General features: G+C 35.7%; 1 protein-coding gene across 1 annotated transcript; it reads right to left on the minus strand.

Annotated features, from left to right (window-relative positions):
• Positions 1–786: 786 nt before the first annotated feature.
• On the minus strand, positions 787–11,283 carry MRPL15 (mitochondrial ribosomal protein L15). The gene is made up of 5 exons (XM_051970189.1): positions 11,107–11,283; positions 9,904–10,058; positions 8,216–8,381; positions 3,427–3,550; positions 787–1,981 (listed from the first exon to the last, which is right to left on the minus strand). Exons 1-5 carry the CDS (start codon positions 11,212–11,214, stop codon positions 1,644–1,646), a joined length of 891 nt encoding a protein of 296 aa, XP_051826149.1. The 5' UTR covers positions 11,215–11,283; the 3' UTR covers positions 787–1,643.
• Positions 11,284–26,669: the final 15,386 nt, after the last annotated feature.

Genomic DNA, 26,669 nt, shown 5'->3' on the forward strand with positions numbered 1-26,669 from the left:
GGACCCTTAAGGCAACCACAACAAAATATGGCCATCCATTTGGTTATAATTTTTTTAAAAATCACATTACTAGAAATAACTTGGTCATTCTGTCTCAAATAGAGGATCCAGAGTGTACATTCTAAGATTGTTGTATGGCATAAACACTTTTGTTTTGGTCTTCATTTAGGTGACTAACTTCCTTCTTTACTTCCAACTAAAAACCTTTCCTGTTGGAGCAGTACCATAAACTCCAGAAAATACAATTGTCAATTGATTCATAAAAAAGAGAAACTCATAACAGCACAAATAAGGAAAGCTGGTAAATAACCCAAAGTGGATGCAATCAGTAATCTGCTTTTGAGAGAAAGAAAAGGCATCTCTTATAATTTAAGGTTTTATACTTTGTAAAAGAATCAGGATGTAGAACAGGATTCAATAGGGAAGTTAACCTCTGTGCAAATAATTTAAAATCAAATAGGTTTTCGTCTTAGCCTAAGTCAATACTTTAAAAATGATGCCTTACTTTGTATTTACAGCTGAGGCTAAACACCTTAAAATTACTAGTATAAAGCACCAACCCTGAAGTCAGGAGGACCTGAGTTCAAATGTGACCTCAGACACTTAACACTTCCTAGCTGTGTGATCCTGGGCAAATCACAATCCCAATTGCCTCAGCAAAAAAAAAAAAAAAAAAAAAAAATTACTAATATAAAATTTTTGAGTCAAAGAGCCTGTCACAATGTTGAGAAAAGAAGCTATTAAAAAAATAATAAGATAATCATTAAGGACTCCAAAAATTCAAAATTTTAAGTTTCCATTCTCTTTAATAGAAAGCATTAGAGCATCTTCTTATTTCAGCCTTTTTTTTCAACTTCCAAGTTGACAAAGTACTTCCCATATCTGAAAAATCCAGATGAGTATGTAGTTACACTTCAAGAATGCTGTCATTTTTAGACAATGAGCAGTATACTGAATAAAAAAATTCAATAATTTTGCACTGTCTTTACATTTACTATCTGTTCTATCACTTAAAATTTGCTGCAGCTCAATCAGCAATGAAAAGGTTTAAGGTGAGTAAGAAAAATAATTCATTAAAAAATATTTCCACAAATACTGTGCACACTAGTATATAATCAATCAACTCATAAAATGATCAGAATTTTTCTAAATAAAACTCAAATTTTGATCTCCAGTTGCTAGAGCTGAAATTTATTTCAGAGACTAATAGAGCCCTATTCCCTCTTTCAGGTGCTTGAACCCTACTCAGCCTATGGGACAATGACACTTGACATAAACACACTCTCTAATACATAATAGTGAAAAGTGGCAAAAAGGACAAAGGAGACACAAGAAAATTTCTGACAATTTCTTCTGATTGCTTAAAAGCATTTGGGATACATGTCTGATCTTCAAAATCTATTCTGCAAAACAGGGTTTGTATGTCTTATGTCACAGACTTTTAAGTTTTGTCCAATACGGTTTCTCACAGACATTTTATTTTGATTTTACCTTTAAAAAAAAAAAAAGAAGGAAAAATACAGCATGCCAAAACCCAGGACCCAACATTATGAGTGTTGTGGAACAGGAAAATGAAACAAGAAAATATGAGCATTCTAGGTTTTTTTTCCCAACATTCCTGAGATTATTTTTTTCTCTAAGTTTTATGAGCTATAGTATTTAAGAAGGTTTTCATCTGTAGGTTTCAGAATTTTTTTTTCTGCCATATTTACTACCCAACCTGGAGCAAGACCAAAGAAAATCTGTCTTGGATCCTTTCGAGTACTTAGCATTTTGAAGAGTTCATCCTTAGTGATATCAGGTAAAATGTAACCATATTTCTTGGCTAATTCAAGTCTTGCTTCAGGAAACTGGGCTGGATCTGCCAGGTAGCCACGGTTATTAGCATCAGTATAGTATGGCACCAATTCTTCAGGTGGGAGCATTCGCTTGGGAATAGGTTGTCCACGAAGAAAAAATGGAACAGGTTTGCAGAGAATCTCTATTTTTAAAATGGAGATATAAACATTAGCGATGTAAACTACTAGTTTCTCTTATAAGCTACAAATTTTCTCTAATTCATCTTTCAATGCCTGCCAAGAAAATTAAGAATAAATTTAACACTAACAATGCTTCTGTTTAATACATACCTCAAGTAAGCAAACAATTGGATAATCTACCTTTCAAAGACCAATATTAAATATTAGTATTTAAATGCACACTATGCAGCAAATGAAAAATGGGTTTAAAAAGGGAAAAGTTTTTCTAACTCCTGACAGAAAGATGATGGACTCAATATATAAAATGAAACATATATCTTTAGACAAGACCACTCAGGAAATTTCTTTTCTTGACAATCTAAATGAAAGGTTTTGTGTTTTGTTTTTTGGGGGAGAGGTAGAGTAAAAGAAAAAAGATAAATGCTTGTTAATGAAAACTACTTATATGTAAAATTGTAATTTAAAAAGCAAAGAACAAAAAAGAACAAGTCTTATTTTTATATAACTTGAGTTTCATTTAGAGTCACCATTAATCTAGGACCTAGCCACAGTATTAGAAATGGAATTGATTTCTATTGTCAACAAGTCCAACCTGTCCACTCTACAGGCAATCCAAAAGAGGTTAATTGATTTGCTCAAGATCATCAAGGTAACAAAAAACAGCTGAAAATGTTATATGATTCTTAAAAAGTTTAGTATAATAAATGCTGTAATAAAGAAATAAGAGGTTTGGAGGTTTATCATGGAAGAACACATACTAAAGTCTTAATCTCTTCCCTAATCTCTAAGTTAGAAGCCTAACTGGGAGAATTGTAGTGATTTAAGAATTTTTATAATAATTAATTTATTGTTAATTTAAATTTAATTTAATTTAAAACAAGCTAACTGGGAAATGATGGCAAACAAGTTGCTATTTCAAACAGAATTCTTTAGGGCAGCTAGGTGGCACCATAGTGCTGAGAGCACCAAGCTTGGAACCAGGAAGATTCATCTTCCCAAGTGTAAATATGAACTCAGACACTTACTAGTCGTGTGACCTGGGAAGTTTGCCTCAATTTCCTCATCTGTAAAATTAACTGCAGAAGGGAACAGCAGACCATTTCAGTATCTCTGCCAAGAAAACCCCACTGGGGCTCACAAGAGTCAGACTGACTGATAAAAATCAAACACAGAGCCTGGAATATCTAGCTCTCTTCAAGATTCACATCAAAAGATACCTCCTAGTTTTCCCTTTTGCCTGAAATTACTTTGTTTTTATTTTATATTGATTTAGCTATGTAATGTTATTTTCCCCAGTAGAATATAAGTTGCTATTCCCATATAACAAATGCAAATAAACTAGTAACAGCTTCTTTTGTTCAGGATTTTAAGACATGTTACATACGGCACTGGCCATCTATTATAGCTACTTATTATGAAAAGTAGAAAAATGACACATGAAACTTACCCAGGCTCCTTGGGTCATAAAATGCAGTAGTAATAACACCACCATTTCTTTCAATTGCAGCTATGGCTAGCTCTGAAGCCATCTGTACTTCAATATTAATTTTAGCCTTAAAGGTGTCGGCACCCTGTTGTAAGTTAAAACAACTCAATTACCACAGATAATCATAAGATATTTGGACCTAAGGATTGGGGAGGTGGAAATTAACTACAGCAGTTTTTTTTTCCTCCTTAGGTACAATTTATTTCTAAAATCTCTACAATTTTAAAAAGGAAACTCATACTAGTAATTCCCATGCCAGAAAATTTAATTTTTCTATAAATCTATTAACTAATTCAATATTTAGTAAGCATTGGCTTTTTACAGAGTCAAGAAAGGCTTTTATAGAAGAATCTTAGGTGAACCTAGAAAGAAGAGAAGTATTTTGAGCCTAGAGTCAATAAGGAGCACTTGAAGCTTGAGAAGGGAAGTGACATGGTCAAATCTTCATCTCAGTAAAATCACTTTGGCAGGAATATGAAGGATAGATTAGAAAGAGGAAATCTGGGATAGGAGAGAGCAATTTAGAGGCCATTGCAATAGTCCAAGCCAGAGGTGATGAGAGTCTGAACTAAGGTGGTGAATAGAGAGAAGCCAACAAATATAAAAGATGAGTGATTATAAGATTTGGAAACTAAATAGATACATACAACAAAGAAAAGCAAAGAATTGAAGACTACACCAAGGTGATGAAATTGGATGACGAGAAGGATTATTATTTTATCAAGTATAAAATAAGTTTAGAAAAAGAGTGGATTTGGGAGAGAAAGATGGGTATACTGAAGGGAAGAGAATTTTCCCAATGGTATCTTCAAAGCTGCTATTATGAGGACCCTGGTTGGGGTTAGATTCTAACTGCACTAAAAGTCTGGTTCTTGGCATAGGTCAGTAGAAGGGAGAAGGAGGAAGCTGGGAGCTCACACAGAGAAGAAAAAGCTAGAAGGTTAAAAGGTGGTATGATTGTACTGGAGACAAACCCTATAATAAGCTATCAAGGGAGAACTGATTGCAATGCATCATTCTACTTTCCAACTTGTAAACTAATTAGTATAAAGGATAGACTGGAAAAGGAAAAAACTGGGATCAAAAAAAACAATTAGAGGATTATTATAGTGGACTAGATAAGAAATGAAGAGGAACTCAACTGTGGTAACAAGAAAAAAGGGAAAAAGATGAGGGATATGGGGATACACTATGGGAATAAGAGAGATATTATGGAAATGGGATAGTCAGTACTTGACAAATGACCAGATGAAGGAAAAGAAAGAAGAGTCAAAGATGACAACAAGGTTTTGAGCTGGGCAGAAATACAATATTGTCCTTAAACAGAAAGAAATGTGTGACCAAGGGCCAGTTTCATATTCCTTATTTCGTATTTTTACTCTTATGTCTTATTTTTTATCTACACCTAAAACTACTACAGTTTGCTTCCCTAAAATTTTAATCTAGCCTTCCCTTTTATTGAGGCATTTTAACAGATGACTAGTAATCTTTCTTCATTTTATCAAATACTGTAGGTACAGAATTACCACTTCTAGAGACCAGAAAGGTTCCAGTATAATTAGCCAGAAAATGATAGAACTTCATTTAAACAAACTAGAAAATATGTCACTCTGATTTCAATAGTAATGTCACTGACCAAAGTCTCAGTCTAGGCCCTATATTTTACTGAAGAGGAAACTAAGAGCTAGAGAAAAGAGTCTAAGCCAATATTACATAAGTAGCAAGTAGAAGATGATTTAAATCTGGGTTTTGTTACCAAATGAAGCTGTCTTTCAACTATGGTATGACTATACTATGAAAGGTCTTAAGTATGATAAATCTTACTTTAAAAGTAAGACCACTTAATAATTCCCAAACTAATATATCAAAACAATTCCTGGGGCGACACGTTTTAATATTAGTAAGATACAACCGTATTACAGAAAGAGAATTAATCTTATTCCTCTTGAGGAGAGATTTTAAATTAAGGTATGTATATGTGTGTCTGTGTGTGTTTTTCCTATTGTCTTTATGCTCTCTTTCTACAACCCTTAATTCAGATATTTATACGTTCCTGGAATTCATTTTTCCAAAGGAATCTGAAAATGCTTCTAGTTTAACATGAATAAACAGTTCCCTCTAGTGGACACTATTTGCCACTGGTTAAGTAACCCTGGTAAATGGAAATGTGAAGGCGAAGGCGTATAAAAAATGAATTATAGGGTGATTATTAGCTTCACAAAGGACTTAACAATGTACTTCCTTATATAGCAAGCTTCATTAGTACAATTAAATAGGATGACACAACAATTTGATCTACATATTTTTCATAAACATTTTTTTTCAAACTAATTATACTTACATGCCCTGTTTGTGCCTGAAAAGAAAATAAGCAGCAATGAACAACAACCTACATTGGCTAAATGGTCAAAGAACATGAACACAATTTACTCTTATAGAAAATGACCGTAGATCACATCTGAGAATTTGTAGATAAGTCACTGGTAGAAATTTGGCTTGACCAGATTTTTCTATCAAGTCCCAAAACTATTTCTGAGCCTCTCAACCTTCCAAAACACAATTTACATACAAAAAAAGTAGGGAAAAAAAATAAGGGACAGATGTCCTGACAATTACATGGCACCATTACACATCAAAGACCCTGTAATTAACAGGTGTGAGTATAACCTCCCTTCATCTAGATCATGACCTCTTTTTAGCTTAGCTGTATTATCATCCTCAGCCTTGGACACTCATCTTCAGAAGATGAGCTGCTCCAATTTTAGCTGGACTAGTTTTGAGGAAAGACAAATAGTACAGGAGAAAACTGAAAATTAAAATGCTCACGAGGAAAACATTTAAGAAAAAAGACTATTAGACTATTTAAAAAGTAAAATATTAGATCATGGTGTCAAAGGGAAAGGGGTATTTAAAATTACTACAGACTCTGAAAATTAGAAGGAGCCTCAAAAACCAATTAATATTCAGTTAAAAAAAAAAAAAAAGCTCATGTAAACCTTCACATAAGCACTGATTACAACAAAGTAAAAATCTATGCACTTACATACAGATCCTAAGAGAATCTGGAGATTTTGATTTAAAGTGAATTAGAAATTTAGATTTTTTAAAGAAATATAACTCAGAAGATAATTCTTTTGGGGGCAAAGTCATGTGTACAAAATAAGATATACATATACATAATAGGCATATTTCATATGTACGCACATAAGGCAGTAAGATATTGGGAAAATGTGGGTTCACATCTTCCATAATTGCTCTCCTGCCTAGGATGTTCTTCTATCTTCCCTTTGCTTCCTATATTCCCCAGGATAAAGCCTTTCCTAGTCTTGTTCCCTTCTACCCCCTGACCACTAACAATAATAACAATAATTAACAGCTAACATTTCTAAAGCTGTGCCAAACTGTGCTAAGCTTTTTACAATTAAGATTTCATTTGATCTGCCCTCCAAAGCTGTGAAGCAGGTGCCAGAGCTTTCCCTTGAGAAATACTCCCATTTAAATTGTATGTATCTTGTATATCAATAGAATGTGAGCTCCTAAAAGTTGGGTGTAGGTTTCTGGCTTTTTTTGTATGTCCAACATTTAGCATAGTGCCGTACACGTGGGAAATTCTCAATAAATGCTAACTGAATGATTGACACATTCTGGCTGTGATTTCTCAATAAATGCTTATTGAGTGATTTGCACTCTGGCTATGTGGTCCTGAAAAGTTACTTAAATTCTCAGGGTCTCAGGTAATTCTCTTAAGACTAAACTGCAGAAGTGTTACTTCTGGGCTTATATCCCAAAGAAATACTAAAGAAGGGAAAGGGACCTGTATGTGCCAAAATGTTTGTGGCAGTCCTGTTTGTAGTGGCTAGAAGCTGGAAAATGAATGGATGCCCATCAATTGGAGAATGGTTGGGTAAATTGTGGTATATGAATGTTATGGAATATTATTGTTCTGTAAGAAATGACCAGCAGGATGAATACAGAGAGGCTTGGAGAAACTTACATGAACTGATGCTAAGTGAAATGAGCAGAAGAACCAGGAGATCATTTTAATACACTTCAACAACGATACTGTATGAGGATGTATTCTGATGGAAGTGGATTTCTTTGACAAAGAGACCTAACTCAGTTTCAATTGATAAATGATGGACAGAAGCAGCTACACCCAAAGAAAGAATACTGGGAAATGAATGCAAACTATTTGCATTTTTGTTTTTCTTCCCTGGTTATTTTTACCTTCTGAATCCAATTCTCCCTGTGCAACAAGAGAACTGTTCGGTTCTGCAAACATATATTGTATCTAGGATATACTGCAACATTTTTACATATATATAGGACTGCTTGCCATCTAGGGGAGGGGGTGGAGGGAGGGAGGGGAAAAATCAGAACAGAAACGAGTGCAAGAGATAATGTTATAAAAAAATTACCCTGGCATGGGTTTTGTCAATAAAAAGTTATTATAAAATTAAAAAAAAAAAAAAGACTAAACTGCAGAATAGTTGTACATTTGCAGTAGTTAAAGGAATTTAGCATATATCTAAAATATACATATAAAAAGTAATATATGCAGACTGCTAACCATCAAGAAGCACAATAATGGTTTCATTATTCAATGGTTATATATGCACCTTGAAGACAGAGCCTTCCATTTTTTTGTCTGTGCATGCTGAGTTCCTGGTACAGTTCGGCCCATAAATAAAACATGTGTTTAATTGAAGAGAATTTCTAAAGCAAGATAAAAGACACATTTCATACATACCTCTTCCACCAGCTGTACACCATAATCCCTTTTAAGTGGCTGAATTGTCACACCTCTTCCATAGACAAGCTGGGTTAAATCAATAGGTTGGGTGGGATCTACTCGACCTAAATCAATCAAGTACTGTAGCCTTTTGAGACTCAAGGGATGGTACTGCCGCCTAAAGCTAAAAACAAGAGGTTGAAAACTATGTCAAAGTTATTTTGGTGAGTTAGAATTATGACCAAAGAGCTATCAAACTGAGCATTCCCTTTGATCCAGCAGTGTCTCTACTGGGCCTGTACCCAAAGATAATAAAAAAGGAATGTGCAAAATATTTGTAGCAGTCCTTTTTCTAGTGGAAAGGACCTGGAAAGTGAGTGGAAGCCCATCAGTTGGGGAATGGCTGAATAAGTTATGGTAATGGAATATTATTGCTATAAGAAACAATCACAGGAGGATCTCAAAAGGCCTGGAGAGACTTACATGAACTGATGTAAGTGAAGTGAGTAGAACCAGGAGAACATTATACAAAGCAATGAGATTATGGGATGATCAACTCTGATAGATGTGACTCTTTTCAACAATGAGGTGATTCAGACCAATTCCAACAGATTTATGATAGAGCCATTTGCATCCAGAAAGTAGACTATAGGAACTGAATGTGGATCAACATATAAGTATTTTCACTTTTCTTGTTGTAGTTTGCTTTTTAAAAATTCTTTCTCATTTTTGCCCTCTGTGATCTGATTTTTCTTGTGCAGCATAAATATGGTAATATATTTAGATGTGTTAGTGTTATTTAGTTATTTAGATATGTTAACGTGTTTAACTTATATTGAATTACTTGCTGTCTAGAGAAGAGAGGCTGAGAGAAGGGAAAAAACTTGGAACACAAAGGTGAATGTTGAAAAATATCTTTACATGTATTTTGAAAATAAAAAGCTATTATTTTTAAAAAGTTATATTCTGTTTTATTAAAGTGGTGTTTTATTTCTTTTTCCTAAGATAATACTTTAATAGAAAACCACTACCTATTTCTCTCCTACTATGCCCACTCCCAATCAATTAACTGTCAAGCTCTGACACCTTTTTTTATTTACAGACTAATTTAGGTATTTTAGGAGCAACTAGGTGTTAAAATGGATAGAATGCTGGGCTTGGAATCAGGAGAACCTAAGTTCAAATCCAGCCTCAGTCACTTACTAGTTGTGTGACCCTGGGCAAATCACTTAAGCCATTTGCCTCAGTTCCTCATTTGTAAAATAAAATGGAGAAGGAAATGACAAATCACTCCAGTATCTCTGCCATGAAAACTTCAAATGGGCTCACAGAGAGATGGACACAAATGAACAATGAACAACTTTGGTATTTTAACTAAACATTTAATACTATACATTTCTATATTGTAATACAATATCAGTAGTTTGCTAGTTGCTGATGGCTCATTTTCACACACACAAAAATTTAGAATATTAGCTCCATTAAGTTACATTTAAGAAAGAAGAAAAGATTTTGGTAAAATTTCAACCTAATTGCTTTGCTGAATAACCAATGGAGGCCAAAATAATGAGGCCTCATTGTAGAATAAAAATTGGCCCATGAAACAGTTCTGTAACCTCATGGAAAATGAAAATGACTCTAAATGGTATAATATTAATTCATAATGAATTAGTCATCTCAATTTCAATAAGCTAAACAAAACTTACCTGTGTCCCTCATTAAATCCATACTTTGGAATACGAAGATAAAATGGAGTTTGACCTCCCTCAAATCCTAATCGAGGCCTGGTTCCTCTCTGCCTTTCTCCTTTATGTCCTCGGCCACATTTTCTACCTCTTCTCCGACCTCTTCTTTGTCTTTCCTAGAAAGCAAGTGTCAATTCAGTAATATACAATTTCTAAAAATGTATCTTTTCATTATGTTTAATTTTTTATTTTCTCAGACAATATGTTGCAATTTCTTCCATTTTGTTACTCTCGCCTCTCATACACAAAAAGCCAATGCTCAAACCTGGCCAAACTTCTAAATCAAGTTATTAAGCTTCTACTGTTCAAAAGCAAGGCTCAAGGATGAAAGACAATTAAAAATATGAATGGAAAACTAGAAATTAAACAAATTCTTAGGCTGAATATCAAACCTGTCAAAACAGAACAAAGTAAATATTTCAATATGCTATTAAAATAATTTGATAACTTTATTTTCTGTCATCTTGCTTTATAATAAGTTCTACTGCATTCATATTTTTAAAAACATGTATTTCAGAATATACTTTACTTGTCATTAATACTTTGTGTAAATTACCAGGTAATTTTTTTTTGTCAAATTATAAGGGCATAAAGGTGAACGAAAGAAGATTGGTCTTAATGTAATTCTTAGTGACAAGGCAGTCCAACATAAGAAAAAGGCAAAGCAACCGAAAGACGGTCAGCAAGGTCCACTTCTGTCATCCTTGGACAAGAACAATCTCTCAGCGCCCCCCCAGGAAGCGAAATCCATAACATGTAGAAGGTGCAGGACCTACCAGCGCCCGCAATCTTTTTTACCCTCGTGCAAAATAAAAATAAATTGCTAAATGCACAAGTCTTGGTCAAAGTAAGGGGAAAAAAATGGAGATGACACTTATGTTCGGAATAAACGTGAAAACAAACGTTTCTGCCAGTCAGCCGCGGCCAGGTCATTTATCGGAACTACGCAAAAGCAAAATTGGGCGGGGAAGGGGGAAGGCGGAAGGAGCTCAGTCCTTAACCTCTGTAAAGCTTAGCAGAAGAACCTGCGTGCAGGCAGGAGCGACAGAAGTAGGGGAGGAGCCAGGAGCTCAACCCAATTCTTTGCCTCCTCCCCGCCATCCCCAGAGATGCGAGCTAACAGGACGCATGGATTATTTTAGCTTTCCCTCTACTGTCATTTACCGGTTTCTTGGAGCCAGGGCTGGGTTTCAGGTTGACTAGGCTGACACGCGGCAGAGAACGCAGAAGGTCCAGAGCCTTGGCTCCGCCGCCATTTACCGGCCCTGCCATGGCGGCTCACCGGCCCGCAAGCAAACACTTCCAAGGGCAAGCGGAGCAAGCTTTAGTGTCCCTTCTCCACGTGAGAGGAACAGGCCTTGCAGCTTTACGGCTGAGGCCCCGCCTCTGTCGCAAAACAAATTCCTCGGCATCGCTGGGCGTGGGCGTAGCGGCTTGGGTGACTCCACCCGAGTGATCTAGAGAGAGTGCAGCTATTTCATCCTGGGAGGAGGAGGGAATAGGGGAAAGAACTGGGGAAACGTCCCAGGCTTTCCGTTAAAGCTTGAGATCCCGGGAGGCCTGGGTTTTATAGTGCCAGCGCTTTTCACTTCTTGCATGGGTCACTATAAAAACCTATTGGTAGGTTATAAAGGGTGTGTAAATCAGCAGGAATGGAGTAAGGTATGCAGATTAATGAGACCGAGGGAGGAAAGGGTGGAGAGAGAAGGTGAGGAAGATGCGATGGAGAGAAGGTTAAGTCATAAATAGCCAGGCAAGTTAACAGAAGTAAAATAGAAGAGTTAAGCAGGGATAGGAAATAAGAAATATACACGAACATAATAGCGATGATCAGGAGTAGAATATGTTAGGGAAAAAAGTACCAGTAGTAATCATTGCTCGTAGTCAAAAATTCAATCAAGAGAAATTACATTGCATAAAAGCCATATTAATATTGTGTTAGATGTATGTGTATATGTATGTAAGTATGTATGCACACATTTCTATGTCGGTATATATACGGATCTGATCAATTCCTCTGCTAACCACACCCAATATTGAAGATCTCATCAATATGTCATGGGAGACACTGGCACAGGGCTACCCAGCCTGGCGTACTCTCATCAGAAAAGGTGCTGTATTCTATGTGCAAATTTTAATTGAATTAGCTCAGAAAAAAAAAAAATTGGGATGTGCAGCTAGACAATCCACTCCAAATATTCAAAGGGACTATTAGTATCTGACTTGTGGCAGAGCATTCCAAGCCCCTATTGGTCTGATCAGCCACAGTCAGACATGCTGTAATTCAGTTCTAACACAGTGATGTCATTTTGGTCCTCTTTGGACCTTCTGGACATTCTCTTTGAGAATGGAATACAACAGCCCATCAACCTTCTTGGAAGGTGACTGTAGAAGGCTGAAACTACTGAGTAGATGCACTGAGGTCAGGACTGCCGAGCACTTGAGGCTAACTACCGATTGGACAATACTCTATGGGCATATTCTTGGAAAATGGTCCTTTCCACTATCCTATGACTGGTGTATACAGAGGATTATAGGAGGGACTAGGGGGTGGAGTGACAGGGTCACTTTTTGCGGTAGCCAAGGGAGAAGGTGCTTGCAGAGATTCTGCTCCCATCCTGTTCAATCCTGCGTCTAAAGACCAAGAATAAAGACTAAGGACTTTTGCTTATCCTGACTCCTGCTGGAGTGCTAGCTCAGATGTCACAGGTGATAATTTGTGAAAGCTGGGTAACAGGTGCACGCCAAAGTTGGATGAGCAAGCCCTCAAACCAGAGATCCTGATGTAATCCTGAATGGTTTTTTGGACAAAGAGAAATTAAAAAATTGATCCCTGAGGCAAGCAGGCAGAAGGTGCTGATAGAGAACAGGTTAGCCCATGGTCCTACCCTCTAGGGAGGTAGTGCAGTTTGAAATTTCAAAGTTATATATATCAAAGTTGAGACCTATCCTCTGAAGAGATCTTGAGCAGTCTCATTTGTATGGCTGTCAGAAATCCCAGTCATGTTCCCGAAGTTAAGTTTTTCCTATAAAATTTACTTTATGGGCCACTCTATGGCTATTGCCTTCCTTTGGGTCAGTCCACCATGGTACACTATCTTGAACCCTTACCCCATGCCATGTGGTGTCTCTCCTAACTCCACTGTGCTTCCCAACCCCACTTCTCCTTATAGCCAACTCTTTTAGGATGCTAAATCCCTCTCAGGATTTAGCTTGCCAGCTAAGGGCATGCCCCAACCTCATCAGGATGCTCCCTTTCTACTGGGTAATTGTGAGTTCCACTAAAGAACTTGTCTTTCATTTGCTCTCCCATTCTATTTTATATTTACCATCCCTGTTATCTATTGTATCCCTTCATTTTGTCTATAACCTCTTCCCTAAATAAATCTTACCTTTTGCCAAAGAGAATGGCCATTGTGAATTCTTCACAGGATCAAACCCCAATTTTTGATGCCTACTATTGTCTGGTGTTTACATTATCCACATCAATACAATCGATTCTTAAGTTTTTATGAGAGACCTTGAGAATATCCCTATATCACTTTTCCTGATCACCTTGTGAGCACTTGCCCTGTATGAGTTCTCCATAAAATAATCTTTTTGGCAAAAATACATTTGACATTTAAACAAGGTAGCCAGCCCAATGGAATTGTGCTCTCTGCAGTAGAGTTTGAATTCTTAACAATTTAGTTTGAGAAAGGACCTCAGGGTCTGGTATCTTATTCTGCCTGGCAATTTTTAGAATTTTCTTAAGACAATTCAAATGAAAGCAATTCAGTTTCCTGGCATGGCACTGTATATTGTCCCAGTTTCACACACATACAACAATGAAGTCAACACATTGGCTCTGTGGACCTTCAGTGTGATACCTCTCTTCTCCCATACTTTCCTTTGGAGCCTTCCAAATACTGAGCTAACTCTGGCAATGCATGTGGCAACCTCATTATTAATGTCTACATCCCTGGAAAGTATATTGCCAAAGTAAATGAACTTATCCATAGAATTCAAAATTTCACCATTTGCTGTAATTGATGGATCTACATATGGATGGTATGGTACTGGAGTTCCTGTGCTTTCTTGGTATTAGTGGAGTGGATCATGGATAAGGTTTACATTAAGCTAAATGAATGTTATGGAAACTTAAATATTGTTCATATAAAATTGCTTTTTTTACTTCAACCCATCTAATGTGGGGGTTTGTTTATATTTAGTAAACACTAATAGATATTGAATGAATGAATGTGCAATAGCCTCTGCTTCCAAAAGAAACAATAACAATACCAGCAGGGATACTAAGATTATTAAGATATGATCCCTGACCTCATAGAATTTAAAATCTAGTACAGGTGATATAAAACATATGTAAATAAGCTATAAAAATAAGAATGCTAAAAAGAACTTGGGCATATAAAAAAAGAACAAAAAGTCAGCATGGAATATTGAATAGAAAGCTGGACTGTGAATCAGAAATGCCTGAATTCAAATCCTGGCACTGATACATGTTACTTTATGACTCAGGACAAATCACTTAATTTTGCAGTATCTCCCTTCCCCCTCCTTCCCCGCAACTGTCAAAGACTTGCAGAGAAAGGGCTACCCTACATTAGTAGGGGAGTTCTCAATTCCTCTTTGGGAGGGTTTTATAGTAGTGAAATCACAAGTCTAGACCTATCCCATCTCAATGAAGTTACAAAGTTGTTTTGCTAGGAAAGATTCAAGGAAGAAAAGATTATTTTCATCTGAAGAATCAAGAGAAGCTTTAGAGAGTAACAATACTTATCTCAAAGGATAGTATTTTTAAAAATTATTCTGAATTTAAACACATACACATATACTGTAATCTATTTAACATGTAAAGGACTGCTTGCCATCTGGGGGAGGGGATGGAGGGAGGGAGGGGAAAAATCGGAACAGAAGTGAGTGCAAGGGATAATACTGTAAAAAATTACCCTGGTGGGTTCTGTCAATAAAAAGTTATTAAAAAAAAAAAAAAAGAAAGTATTAAGGGGTTAGTGCTTAAGCTGTTGAGAGATGGGAAAATAACATATTTGGAAAAGAATTTTGAACTTTATTATTACCCCCCCCCCAAATAAACTGAAAGAATATCAATTTTAAAAAAACACATTTACAAAAGAGAAAAGAGTACATTTCCATACAACAGAATTTTTTTAAAGTTTCTGTATGAATAATGAATCTTCGTTTTTTTTCTTCATCATCATTCTGTACACTTTGCTCTACAACAGTCATACCAAGGATTTCTTGTCATTGTTTACAGTACAATGATATTCCATTTCACTCATGTTCCACAATTTGTTGAACCATTCCCCAACTCTCTAAAAAGGTCTCTAAGGAATTCCCTTAGATTCTGATTCTTTATTTCCCTCCATCAGGAAAAAAAAAAAAAGAAGTTTGCTTTCTTGTGATTCCTTGACATTGTCCTCCTTCAACTGAAGTTCTTGCCTCCTCCACTTAAATTTCTACTTGAGTTTGATGAATTTCTACACCAAACCATATACATGTTCAACCATCTTTTGTCAGTTCAATTGAATGGTGTTTATCTGATTTCCTTCCCTCCCTTCCTCAATGTTTGCATATTCTTCTCCCATATCCCAATCATGAGAAGTGACAAGTTTACCCACTTCTTTCTCTTTTCTAAATTAATATATTGCTTCTTTTATTCTCCCTTCTCTTTCCTCTCTTCAAAAGCTCAAAACAGAATCAATCCTCTCCCACTTTTCAAAAAATATAATTCCTCCAATACCTTTCAAAGACATTCAGATTCTGAAAGGACATATGTTTCTCTTTTCTCTAGAATGTTAGCTTTTGAGTCAACACGAGGATTCTGGGAAGGTGGTGGAATGGGTTGGAAAATCTCAAGCTCTCAGGATTTCTCCCACAAATACAACAAAATTTCCCCCTCAAGGCAAACATAAAATTGCTGAATAAGGGTTCTCCAGATACAACTCTAGAAGATCTGAAGACCCGGGACCAGGATTAGCTTGTAAAGTGCAAGTACCTCCAGGATATCTCCTTAGAAACACCAAGAGGAAAGCCTTCCTCTAGCTGAGTGTAGCTGGAACTTCTTTAGGAACCACAGAAAATTTCACCTGCTGGATTGTTTGTGGAGTTGGAATCTGAGTCCAGGAGGACTGAGGGAACCTTGGAATACCAGCGACAGCTGTATTTCGGGACAAGGTCCTGGGTGAGAAGAAACTAGCATACTGGGAGTGCAGAAATAGTGGGGCAGGGAAGCTGCAGAGTGTGAGCATTTGCTGGAGAGAGATGCTCTTGGTTTGTCAGAGAGGAAAGCTGAAGTGAAGAATCTTATTATACTAATGAAGCAGGTTATAGTCCCTTTAAGAAACTATTCCTTTCAGATTGATTTATTTCTTTCTGCTTCCCAACCCCTTCTGGCTGATGCATTATCAATTCAGGAAGCTAGGACTTTTGATTCACAAATCCTGGTCAAAAGCACCCCTTTGAATTCTAATAGGAGATCCAGGCTTAGCCCAGCTCCCACAGGATCTGAGCCAACTTGGGACTCCAACCATGGGCCCCTTTAGCTAAATCTCTCATTATAAAAAGAGCCAAACTAAAATCCTCTCTTTGCAGAGGTTCCAAACATGCCAGTCCTATGGTTGGCACGCCAAGGGTTTCTTCCCACTGGAATACTGTTTCCAGTGCTATCTTCTCTTTACCCTCACTTATTTCCATAACTAGACTTTAACTTTACTTCCAATCCCCATAATAAACCTCTTTTATCAAGCTAGGTTTTCAGGTCTGTAAATTTCTTTACAGGGAATCTCTGAGCTGCCAGAAGGGAGTTCCCCAAAACTCCCTATCCTTGCGCAGAATCCAAAAGGGTTGTAGGGGAGCTCCATTTGACTCCCTGAACCCTGAACCTGCCACTAGATCTCATTTAACTCCCTGACCACCAGAAACTCTAATTTCATTTGGGTACCCCAAATCTAAATCTCATCACTAATACCTCTTATTAAAATACACACACACACACACACACACACACACACACACACACACCAGTTGGTAAACAAGAAAGAATGCCACCATAGAAACATACTATGGGAACAGGGAAGACTGGAGTTCATCTTCAGAGGAGGACACTGAAGTAAAAAGAAAAGGTTTATTCCAATAAATAAAATGGCTACCTGCCCATAGAGAATTTATAGAAGAATTTAAAAATCAAATGAGAGACATTGGGGGAAAACTAAAAAAAAAAGAAAAAAGAAAATCCATCCAAGAAAAACAAGATTATTAAAAATATGTTAACCAACTAAAAAAGGAGATACAAAATCTCAAAGACAAAAATAACTCTTTGAAAATTAGAATTGGGTAAGGGGAAGCCAATGAAGCTATGAGAGATCAGGAAATAAAACAAATTATAAAGAATTAAAATATAGAACAGAATGTGAAACAATAAAAAAATGACAGTTTTGGAGAACAGATCAAGAAGAAAAAATATAAGAATAATTGAACTGCTTGAAAGTTGTGACCAAAAGCAATCTAGTGTTTGACAAACTCAGAGATCCCAGCTTTTGGGATAAGAACTTACTGTTGACAAAAATTGCTGGGAAAATTGGAAACTAGTATGGCAAAAACTAGGCATCAACCCACACTTAACACTGTACACCAAGATAAGGTCAAAATAGGTTCATGACCTAGGCATAAAGAATGAGATTATAAATAAATTAGAGAAACACAGGATAGTTTACCTCTCAGACCTGTGGAAGAGGAAGGAATTTATGATCAAAGAAGAACTAGAGATCATTACTGATGATAAAATAGAAAATTTTGATTACATCAAATTGAAAAGTTTTTGTACAAACAAAACTAATGCAAACAAGATTAGAAGGGAAGCAATAAACTGAGAAAATATTTTTACAGTCAAAGGTTCTGATAAAGGACTCATTTCCAAAATATATAGAGAATTGACTCTAATTTATAAGAAATCAAGCCATTCTCCAATTGATAAGTGGTCAAAGGATATGAACAGACAATTCTCAGATGAAGAAACTGAAACTATTTCTAGCCATATGAAAAGATGCTCCAAGTCATTATTAATCAGAGAAATACAAATTAAGACAACTCTGAGATACCACTACACACCTGTCAGAATGGCTAGAATTACAGAGAAAGATAATGTGGAATGTTGGAGGGGATGTGGGAAAACAAGGACACTAATACATTGTTGGTGGAATTGTGAATACATTCAACCATTCTGGAGAGCAATTTGGAACTATGCTCAAAAAGTTATCAAACTGTGCATACCCTTTGATCCAGCAGTGTTACTACTGGGCTTATATCCCAAAGAGATCATAAAGAAGGGAAAGGGACCTGTATGTGCATGAATGTTTGTGGTAGCCCTCTTTGTAGTGGCCAGAAACTGGAACTGAGTAGATGCCCATCAATTGGAGAATGGCTGAATTATGGTATATGAATGTTATGGAATATTATTGTTCTGTAAGAAATGACCAACAGGATGATTTCAGAAAGGCCTGGAGAGACTTACACGAACTGATGCTGAGTAAAACGAGCAGGGTTAGGAGATCATTATATACTTCAGCAGCAATACTATATGATGATCAATTCTGATAGACGTGGCCATCTTCAGCAATGAGATAAACCAAATCAGTTCCAATGGAGCAGTAATGAACTGAACTCTCTACACCCAGTGAAATAACTCTGGGAGATGACTAAGAACCATTACATTGAATTCCCAATCCCTATATTTTTCCCTGCTGGCATTTCAGATTTCCTACACGGGCTAATTGTACAATATTTCAGAGTCTGATTCTTTTTATACAGCAAAATAATAGTTTGGTCATGTACACTTATTTTGTATTTAATTTATACTTTAATATATTTAACATCTACTGGTCATCCTGCCATCTAAGGGAGGGGGTAGGAGGAAGGAGGGGAAAAATTGGAACAAAAGGTCTGGCAATTGTCAATGCTGTAAAATTACCCATGCATATAAGTTGTAAATAAAAAGCTATTAAAAAAAAGAAAAAGAAAAAAGAAAGTTGTGACCAAAAAAAGAACCTTTTGACAATACTGCAAGAAATACTCTGGCTAAGATGACAGGAAAAGATAATGACAAATGTTGGAGGGAATGTGGGAAAACTGGGACACTAATACATTGTTAGTGGGACTGTGAACGGATCTAGTCATTCTGGAGAGCAATTTGGAACTATGCCCAAAGGATTATAAAACTGTGCATACCCTTTGAGCCAGCAGGGTTTCTATTGGGCTTATATCCCAAAGAGATCTTAAAGGAGGGAAAGGGACCCATATATATATATATTATATATATATATATATATATATATATATATATATAAATGTTTATGGCAGCTTTTTTTGTAGAGACAAGAAACTGGAAATTGAGTGAATATCCACCAATTGGAGATTGGCTAAATAAGGTATATGAATGTTATGGAATATTATTGTTCTGTAAGAAATGACCAGCAGGCTGAATACAGAGAGACTTGGAGAGACTTACATGAATTGATTCTAAGTGAAATGAACAGAACCAAGAGATCATTATACATGACAAAAAGAAGATTATACGATGATCAGTTCTGATAGACTTGGCTCTCTTCAACAATGAAGTGATTCAGACCAATTCCAATTGTTTAGTGATGTAGAGAACCATCTATACCCAGAGAGAGGACTGTGGGACCTGGGTGTGTTTCACACTCTTTTTTTTTTTTTTTCTGATTTGATTTCATTTTTCTTGTGCAGCAAGATTATTGTATAAATATGTATGCATATATTGGATTTTATATATATCCAACTATTTGCCTTCTAGGGGAGGTGGTGGGAGAAGAGAGGGGAAAATTGGAATGTAAGATTTTCCTAGGATTAATGTTGACTGTCCACGCATATGTTTTGAAAATTAAAAGCTTTAATAAAGGAAGGGAAAAAAGAAAGTTATCTTGGAGTTATAGAACATGAGGGGAAAGTAGAAATAGAAAAAATCCACCAATTACCACTTCAAAAAGATCCTTTATGGAAAACACATAGGATCATTATTGCCAAATTTCAAGAACTCCAAATCAAAGAGAAAATCTTGCAAGAAATAAGGGGAAAAAAATTCAAATATGCTGGAGTTACAATTAGCATTGTCCAGGACTTATAAGCAGCCACAATAAAAGACCACAAGTCCTGGAATCATATCTACTGACAATCAAAAGAACTAGGCCAGCAGCCAAAAATATCATATCCCACAAAATTATCCATAATATTGAATGAGAAAAAAATGGACATTCAAACTTGCAGATTTTCAGGACTTTCTATCAACCAAACCCAAACTTGATAGAAAATTTAACATATAAGAACCAATATCTGCCATACCAATCAAACTGCCAAAAAAGTATTTTATAGTACTAGGAAAAATAATAACAAAATTCACCTGAAAGAATAAAATGTCAATAATATCAAGGGAATTGATGAAAAAATACAAAAGATGGTGGCTTAGCAGTACCAAATCTAAAACTATATTATAAAGTAGCAGTCATCAAAACCATTTGGTATTGGCTGAAAAATAGAGTGGTGGATCAGTGGAATAGATGACACGATAATGATGACACAGACACAATAATCAAGAGCTATGGTAATCTAGTATTTGATAAACTCCCAAACTCCAGCTTCTGGAATAAGAACTCAATATTTGATGAAAATTGCTGGGAAAACTGGAAAATAATATGTCAGAAATTCGGCATAGACCTACATCTCAGACCCCATACCAAAATGAGTAGATGCCCATTAATTGGAGAATAGCTGAACAAGTTGTGGTATGTGAAAGTAATGGAATGTTATTGTTCTATAAAAAATAATGAACAGGCTGATTTAGAAAGGCCTGGAAAGATTTACATGAACTGATGGTGATCAAAACAAGCAGAACTAGGATATATTGCACACAAAAACAAATGTGCAATGATCAACTATGACAGACTCAGTTCTTCTTAGTGGTTTAGTGATCCAAAGCAATCCCAATAGACTTTGGACAGAAAATGCCATTTGCATCCAGAAAAAGAACTAAGGAAACTGAATGTAAATCAACACATAATCTGCTCACTTTTTCTGTTTTCATTTTTTAAAGTATCTCCCATGGTTTTTCCCTTTTGCTGTGATTTTTCTCTCTCAATATGATTCACAAAATAATGTGTATTAAAAATAAATAAATTTACTAAATTTACTAAAAAAAAAAAAAAAAAAAAAAAAAAAAGAGCAAATACCAAAGATCAATTTCAAGGAACTTAACATGAACAAATTGAATTTTTTAATATGAGAAATGCATATCTATGTTTAAGATTGACATCAGCAATAAGTTAACTCAAAAGAAAGATTTGGGCAGAGTTAAGATAAAAATAGTAATTATGTTATACAAATGAGCTGAAGAGGAAGAATAGACACAGAGGTATTAGAGGGAGAGAAGAGTTCATAGTTCTGAACATCTACTCACATTGGGAATGGGTTATATAGACAATACTATATATACATATATATATTCAGTGAAGAGTATAGCACCTCCAAAATCTATAAAGAAATAAAGGCGGAGGGATGGGCAGATAGGAAAGGAAAGGGTGAGGGAAGAATACAAGAAATCCATGGGTGGAGGGATGTTTAGTAATAGTAAGGCAAGTTAGAAGCAAAATTAAAGATTAGACAGAAATATTTTGAGCCAATATGAACTCCTTGATAAAAAAGAAAAACTATGATCTAGAGATTAGTAGAAAAAGAAAAAAGGAATTGTACTGAAATATATAGATGGAATGAACCTGAAAAGAAGAGAGGATATTGAGTAATGGTGGTATGGAAGGGTCTAGAGTAGCAGAGTAAAGAGTTTCCCAACTCTTTCTTCTGGTCTAGGGAAGGATTTCTTTCTTTCTTTTTTATTTTATTAAAGCTTTTTATTTACAAAACATATGCATTGGTAATTTTTCAACACTGACCCTTGCAAAACCTTCTGTTCCAAATTTTCCCCTCCTTCCCCTCACCTCCTCCCCTAAATGGCAAGTAGTCCCATACATGTTAAACATGGTAGAAATATATGTTAAATTCAATATATATATACATATTTATACAGTTATTTTGCTGCACAAGAAAAATTGGATCAAGAAGGAAAAAAAAACTAAGAAAACCAAATGCATGCAAACAACAACAGAAATAGTAAAAATGCTATATTGTGGTTCACAATCAGTTCCCACAGTCTTCTCTCTGAGTATAGATGGCTCTCTTCATCACTGAACAATTGGAACTGGTTAGCATCATCTCATTGTTGAAGAGAGCAACGTCCATCAGAATTAATCATCATATAGTCTTCTTGTTGCCATGTATAATGATTTTCTGATTTTGCTCATTTCACTTAGCATCAGTTCATGTAAGTCTCTCCAGCCTTTCTGAAATCACCCTGCTGGTTATTTCTTACAGAACAATAATATTTCATAACATTCATATACTATAATTTATTCAACTATTCTCCAACTGATGGGCATCCACTCAGTTTCCAGTTTCTTGCCACTACAAAAAGGGCTGCCACAAAAATTTTTGCACATGTGGGTCCCTTTCTGTCCTTTAAGATCTCTTTGGGATATAATCCCAGTAGAAATACTGCTGGATTAAAGGATATGCACAGTTTCATAACTTTTTGAGCATAGTTCCAAATTGCTCTCCAGAATGGTTGGATCATTCACAGTGCTACCAACAATGTATCAGTGCCCCAGTTTTCCCACATCCCCTCCAATATTCATCATTATCTTTTCCTATCATTTTAGCCAATCTGACAATTGTGTAGCTGTACCTCAGAGTTGTCTGAATTTGCATTTCTCTTATCAATAGTGATTTGGAGCACCTTTTCATATAACTAGAAATAGTTTCAATTTCTTCATCTGCAAATTGTCTGTTCATATCCTTTGACCATTTATCAATTGGAGAATGGCTTGAATTAACTCTCTATATTAATTATTTCTCTCTCTATTTTATATATATGTTATATATAACATATATTATACATAATATATGTTATATATAAATATAGTTAATTCTCTATATATTTTAGAAATAAAGCCTTTATCAGAATCTTTGAATGTAAACATGTTTTCCCAGTTTATTGCTTTAGGGCAGGATTTCTTAAACTTTTTCCATTCAATTTTTATGTGATCCTGAATATACAGGTATGTAAAGCAGGGATACAAATCAAACATTTGCTGATAATAAATTATAATTCCATGACTCCCATATTTAGTTATGAAACCCCATATAGGGTTGCAAACCTCAGTTTAAGAAATTAGGGTCTAATATACCTAAGAAAAGGAAAAATTAACATTGGAAATGGAGACCAATGACAAGATATTGAATTTGAAAGCTTTTCCAATATTAAGTGCCCACATTGTGCCTAGTCCTGTGCTAAGTGATGGATAAAAAAAGAAAAGCAAAAGATAATCCCTGCTTTCAAGCAACAATCAAGCAATGCAATAGTGAACAAAACATGTAGACAAATATATGCAGGATAAATAAATAGTCAACAGAGGGAAGGCACTAGAATTAAAGAAGATTAGGAAAGATTTCCTATAGAAGGTAGGATTTTAGTTGGAACTTGAAGAAAGCCAGAGAAGTCAGGAGGCAGAAAAGAAGAAAGAGAATTCCAGACCTGGGGAACAACCAGTGCAAATGCCTGAAATCTGGAGACAGAATGTCTTGTTTGAGGAACACCAAGGAGGCCAATGTTACTAGGTTACTAGATAGAAGACTCTCTTAGGGGATATAATAGGGAATAGTTGTGGGGTAAGCAGAGTAGAAGTAAAGGTATGAGTCAAAAGGTGTGTGATTGGGGCCAGACTTTGAATATTAAAACTAGAATTTCATATTTGATTTAGGAGGTGATAGGGAGCCATTAAAGTGTACTGAATGGGGGTGGGAATGAGAATGACATTGTCAAACCTGTACTTTGGGAAGATTACTTTGACAGCTTTGACTTGAGGATGGATAGGAGAGAGACTTTTGAGAGGCAAACTAACCAACAAGTTATTGCAAAAGACTAGGAATGAGGTAATGAGGACCTGCACCAGAGTGTCACAATGTCAGAGTAGAGACAAATTGAAGGCATATTGAAGAGATATTACAAAAGCAAAATTTGTAGCTTTTTGGTACAGATTGGACAAAATACTAGATAAAGAGGATAAGAGGAATAAGGAATTTAAGAAGACTGTTGTATATTGTAAGACTGAGGAATTGGATGGTGATATCCCTCGATGGTAATAGTTAAGTTTGAAAGATTTCTATCTGAAACAAACAGTAGAGAGGGGCAATGATCTGGACCCAGGATTAAAAAGTTCTTACCATCAAAGCTCTTGGCATTGTCAGATGATTCAAGAGTAAGAACTAATAAAAATATTATCAATGGCTATCTCTTTAAAGGAAAGGAATTAGCATCTACCTTGCCTCTGAACTCTATAGATCACAGAACCATTTCATTTGACTTGCAGCTAAAATCTTCTTTTTTGTATTGTATCCCCCATTAAATGGTGAACTCCTTAAGAGCAGGGACTGTCTTCCTTTCCTATTTTTATCCCAGTATGCACCTACTAATCACTTAGTAAATGCAAGAACAAGCAAACTAACAACAATAACAACAATAAAAGGTGAAAATTCTGTACTCCATAGTTCTCTCTGGAGGTGGAAAATACTTCCACAAGTTTATTGGATTTACCTTGAATCATCTCATTGCTGAAAAGAGCCAGGTCCATCACGGTTGATCATCACATAATCTTGTTGTTGTTACTATGTACAATGTTCTCTTGATTCTGCTTACTTCACTCAGCATCACTTCATGTAATTTTTTCCAGGTTTTTCTTAAATCATCTTGCTCAACATTTCTTAATTTAGAATTTTTAATAGCTTTTTTTCCCCAAATACATGCAATGATAGTTTTCAACATTTATCTCTGCAAAACCTTATGTTCCAAAATTTTCTTTCTCCTTCCTCCCAAGCCCTCCCAAAGATAGCAAACAATCCAATATAGGTTAAACATGTGTAATTCTTCTATATTTTCATATTTGTCACACTGCTCAAGAAAAATCAGATCAAAAAATGAAAGAAAAAAATGAGAAAAAAATAATCAAACAAACAACAATAAAAAGTGAAAATACTATGCTTTGATCCACATTCAATCTCCATAGTTCTCTCTCTGGATGCAGATGGCACTTTCCATCACAAGACTATTGGAATTGTCTTGAATTACCTCATTGTTGAAAAGAACCAAGCCTGTCACAGTTGATCAGTACAATACTTCTCTTGATTCTACTTGCTTGGCTTAGCATCAGTTCATGCAAGTCTTTCCACAGGTTTTCTAAAATCAGCCTGTTTGTCATTTCTTATAGAACAATAATATTTCATTAGAAGGCACTTAATATTTATTGACTATTGACTGATAGGTAAATGGTTATTGAATACCTATGATATAATCAAGACTGTGCTAGATGCTTTATGTGATTTTAAAAAATATAAGCAGTGGTTCCCTTCTTAAAGAAACTTATTGTCTAGCTGAGGAGGTAAGATGTAAAATGAGAAAATAGTGTTGAAAAGCAAAGTCATAAAAGTAAGAATGAATATAGATGGCCTATAGCAAAGATATTTCTTCCAACAGAGCCAGGGAACAACACATTGATGGAAAACAGTAGTGTAAGGAAATACAAGATGGGTGCGATGTATGATGCACATGTAGCATGAATGTGTTATAGTGTAGGCCTGTTTCAAGCTTGCTTAATGGTTTATGTTTAATATTATAATGAAATAAGATTTTTGTAGATCATCTAACAATTAACAGAAGAGTTTACTTAATCATGCAAGGGCAATTCAACAAGGATAGACTACTGATTCAAGTAGTGCAGATAATCTGCCTCTGTATTTGCCATCATGGTAACCTGGTACCAAGGGAAAGCTTCTGACTTACCAGGTGTTGGTGTTTGTACCGAGGATACTAGGAAGTCTTAGTACACTGGATTATGTAAGTCTTCAGAAGACTTTTTTAAAGAAAAGTTTTTAAAGAAAAATTAGCTTGTTCTGCATTAGCTTAGGAAAACTAATCCTTAGGAAAGTCTGTCTATGTGGCAGAGCCTTGTGGAAAAAGTAGGTCTGCCTATAGAGTAGGTATCCCTAGTAGATAGATACTATTTCTTTCACACTGTGTGCTACAAAGCACCAAGTCCTCATCTGAAAGAGGCAGGAGGTGGGGCAATTCCAGTTACACAGAGAACTATATTTTATAGGAAGCTGGTCTTTCCTGGGCTTGGCTGCATCTGGAGTTTATTTCTATTAGTTCAATATGTATGATATTTGTTTGTCTCTCTTGCATGTAGGACTTCCAAATGGGGGTGACAATCTGTTTCTCCTCCCTTCTTAAACCTTATCCTTACTAGAACAGAGATGAGCTCTAATCTTTTTAAAGGGATCAAAACATTTCCCCAATCTCTACCTGAACAAGCATTAATTACATGAGAGAAGTATTTGACAGTAGCCAGATTTTGTTTATGATTGGACATAAGATATATGTGACAGTGAGAAGTAGAGGAACAAACCTGATTAGAAGGTCAATAGGACAAATGTTGCATGGGGCAATTTGAGGACAAAGATCAAACCATCTCTTCTGTACCTTCCTCATCTAATCAAATAGGAAGTAGGATGGGGCATAGACAGTAATTAAG

This window comes from Antechinus flavipes, chromosome 1 (assembly GCF_016432865.1).
Source record: "Antechinus flavipes isolate AdamAnt ecotype Samford, QLD, Australia chromosome 1, AdamAnt_v2, whole genome shotgun sequence".
Taxonomy (NCBI): Eukaryota; Metazoa; Chordata; class Mammalia; order Dasyuromorphia; family Dasyuridae; genus Antechinus; species Antechinus flavipes.

What these genes read in the sequence shown, in the direction of transcription:
- MRPL15 (XM_051970189.1), bottom strand. Translation starts at nt 11,214, where the DNA reads ATGGCAGGGCCGGTAAATGGCGGCGGAGCCAAGGCTCTGGACCTTCTG. An exon ending in GCCCTGGCTCCAAGAAACCG is followed by an intron (nt 10,059 to 11,106) that starts GTAAATGACAGT and finishes CTTGCTTTCTAG; the next exon opens with GAAAGACAAAGAAGAGGTCG. An exon ending in GTGTACAGCTGGTGGAAGAG is followed by an intron (nt 3,551 to 8,215) that starts GTATGTATGAAA and finishes AACTTACAACAG; the next exon opens with GGTGCCGACACCTTTAAGGC.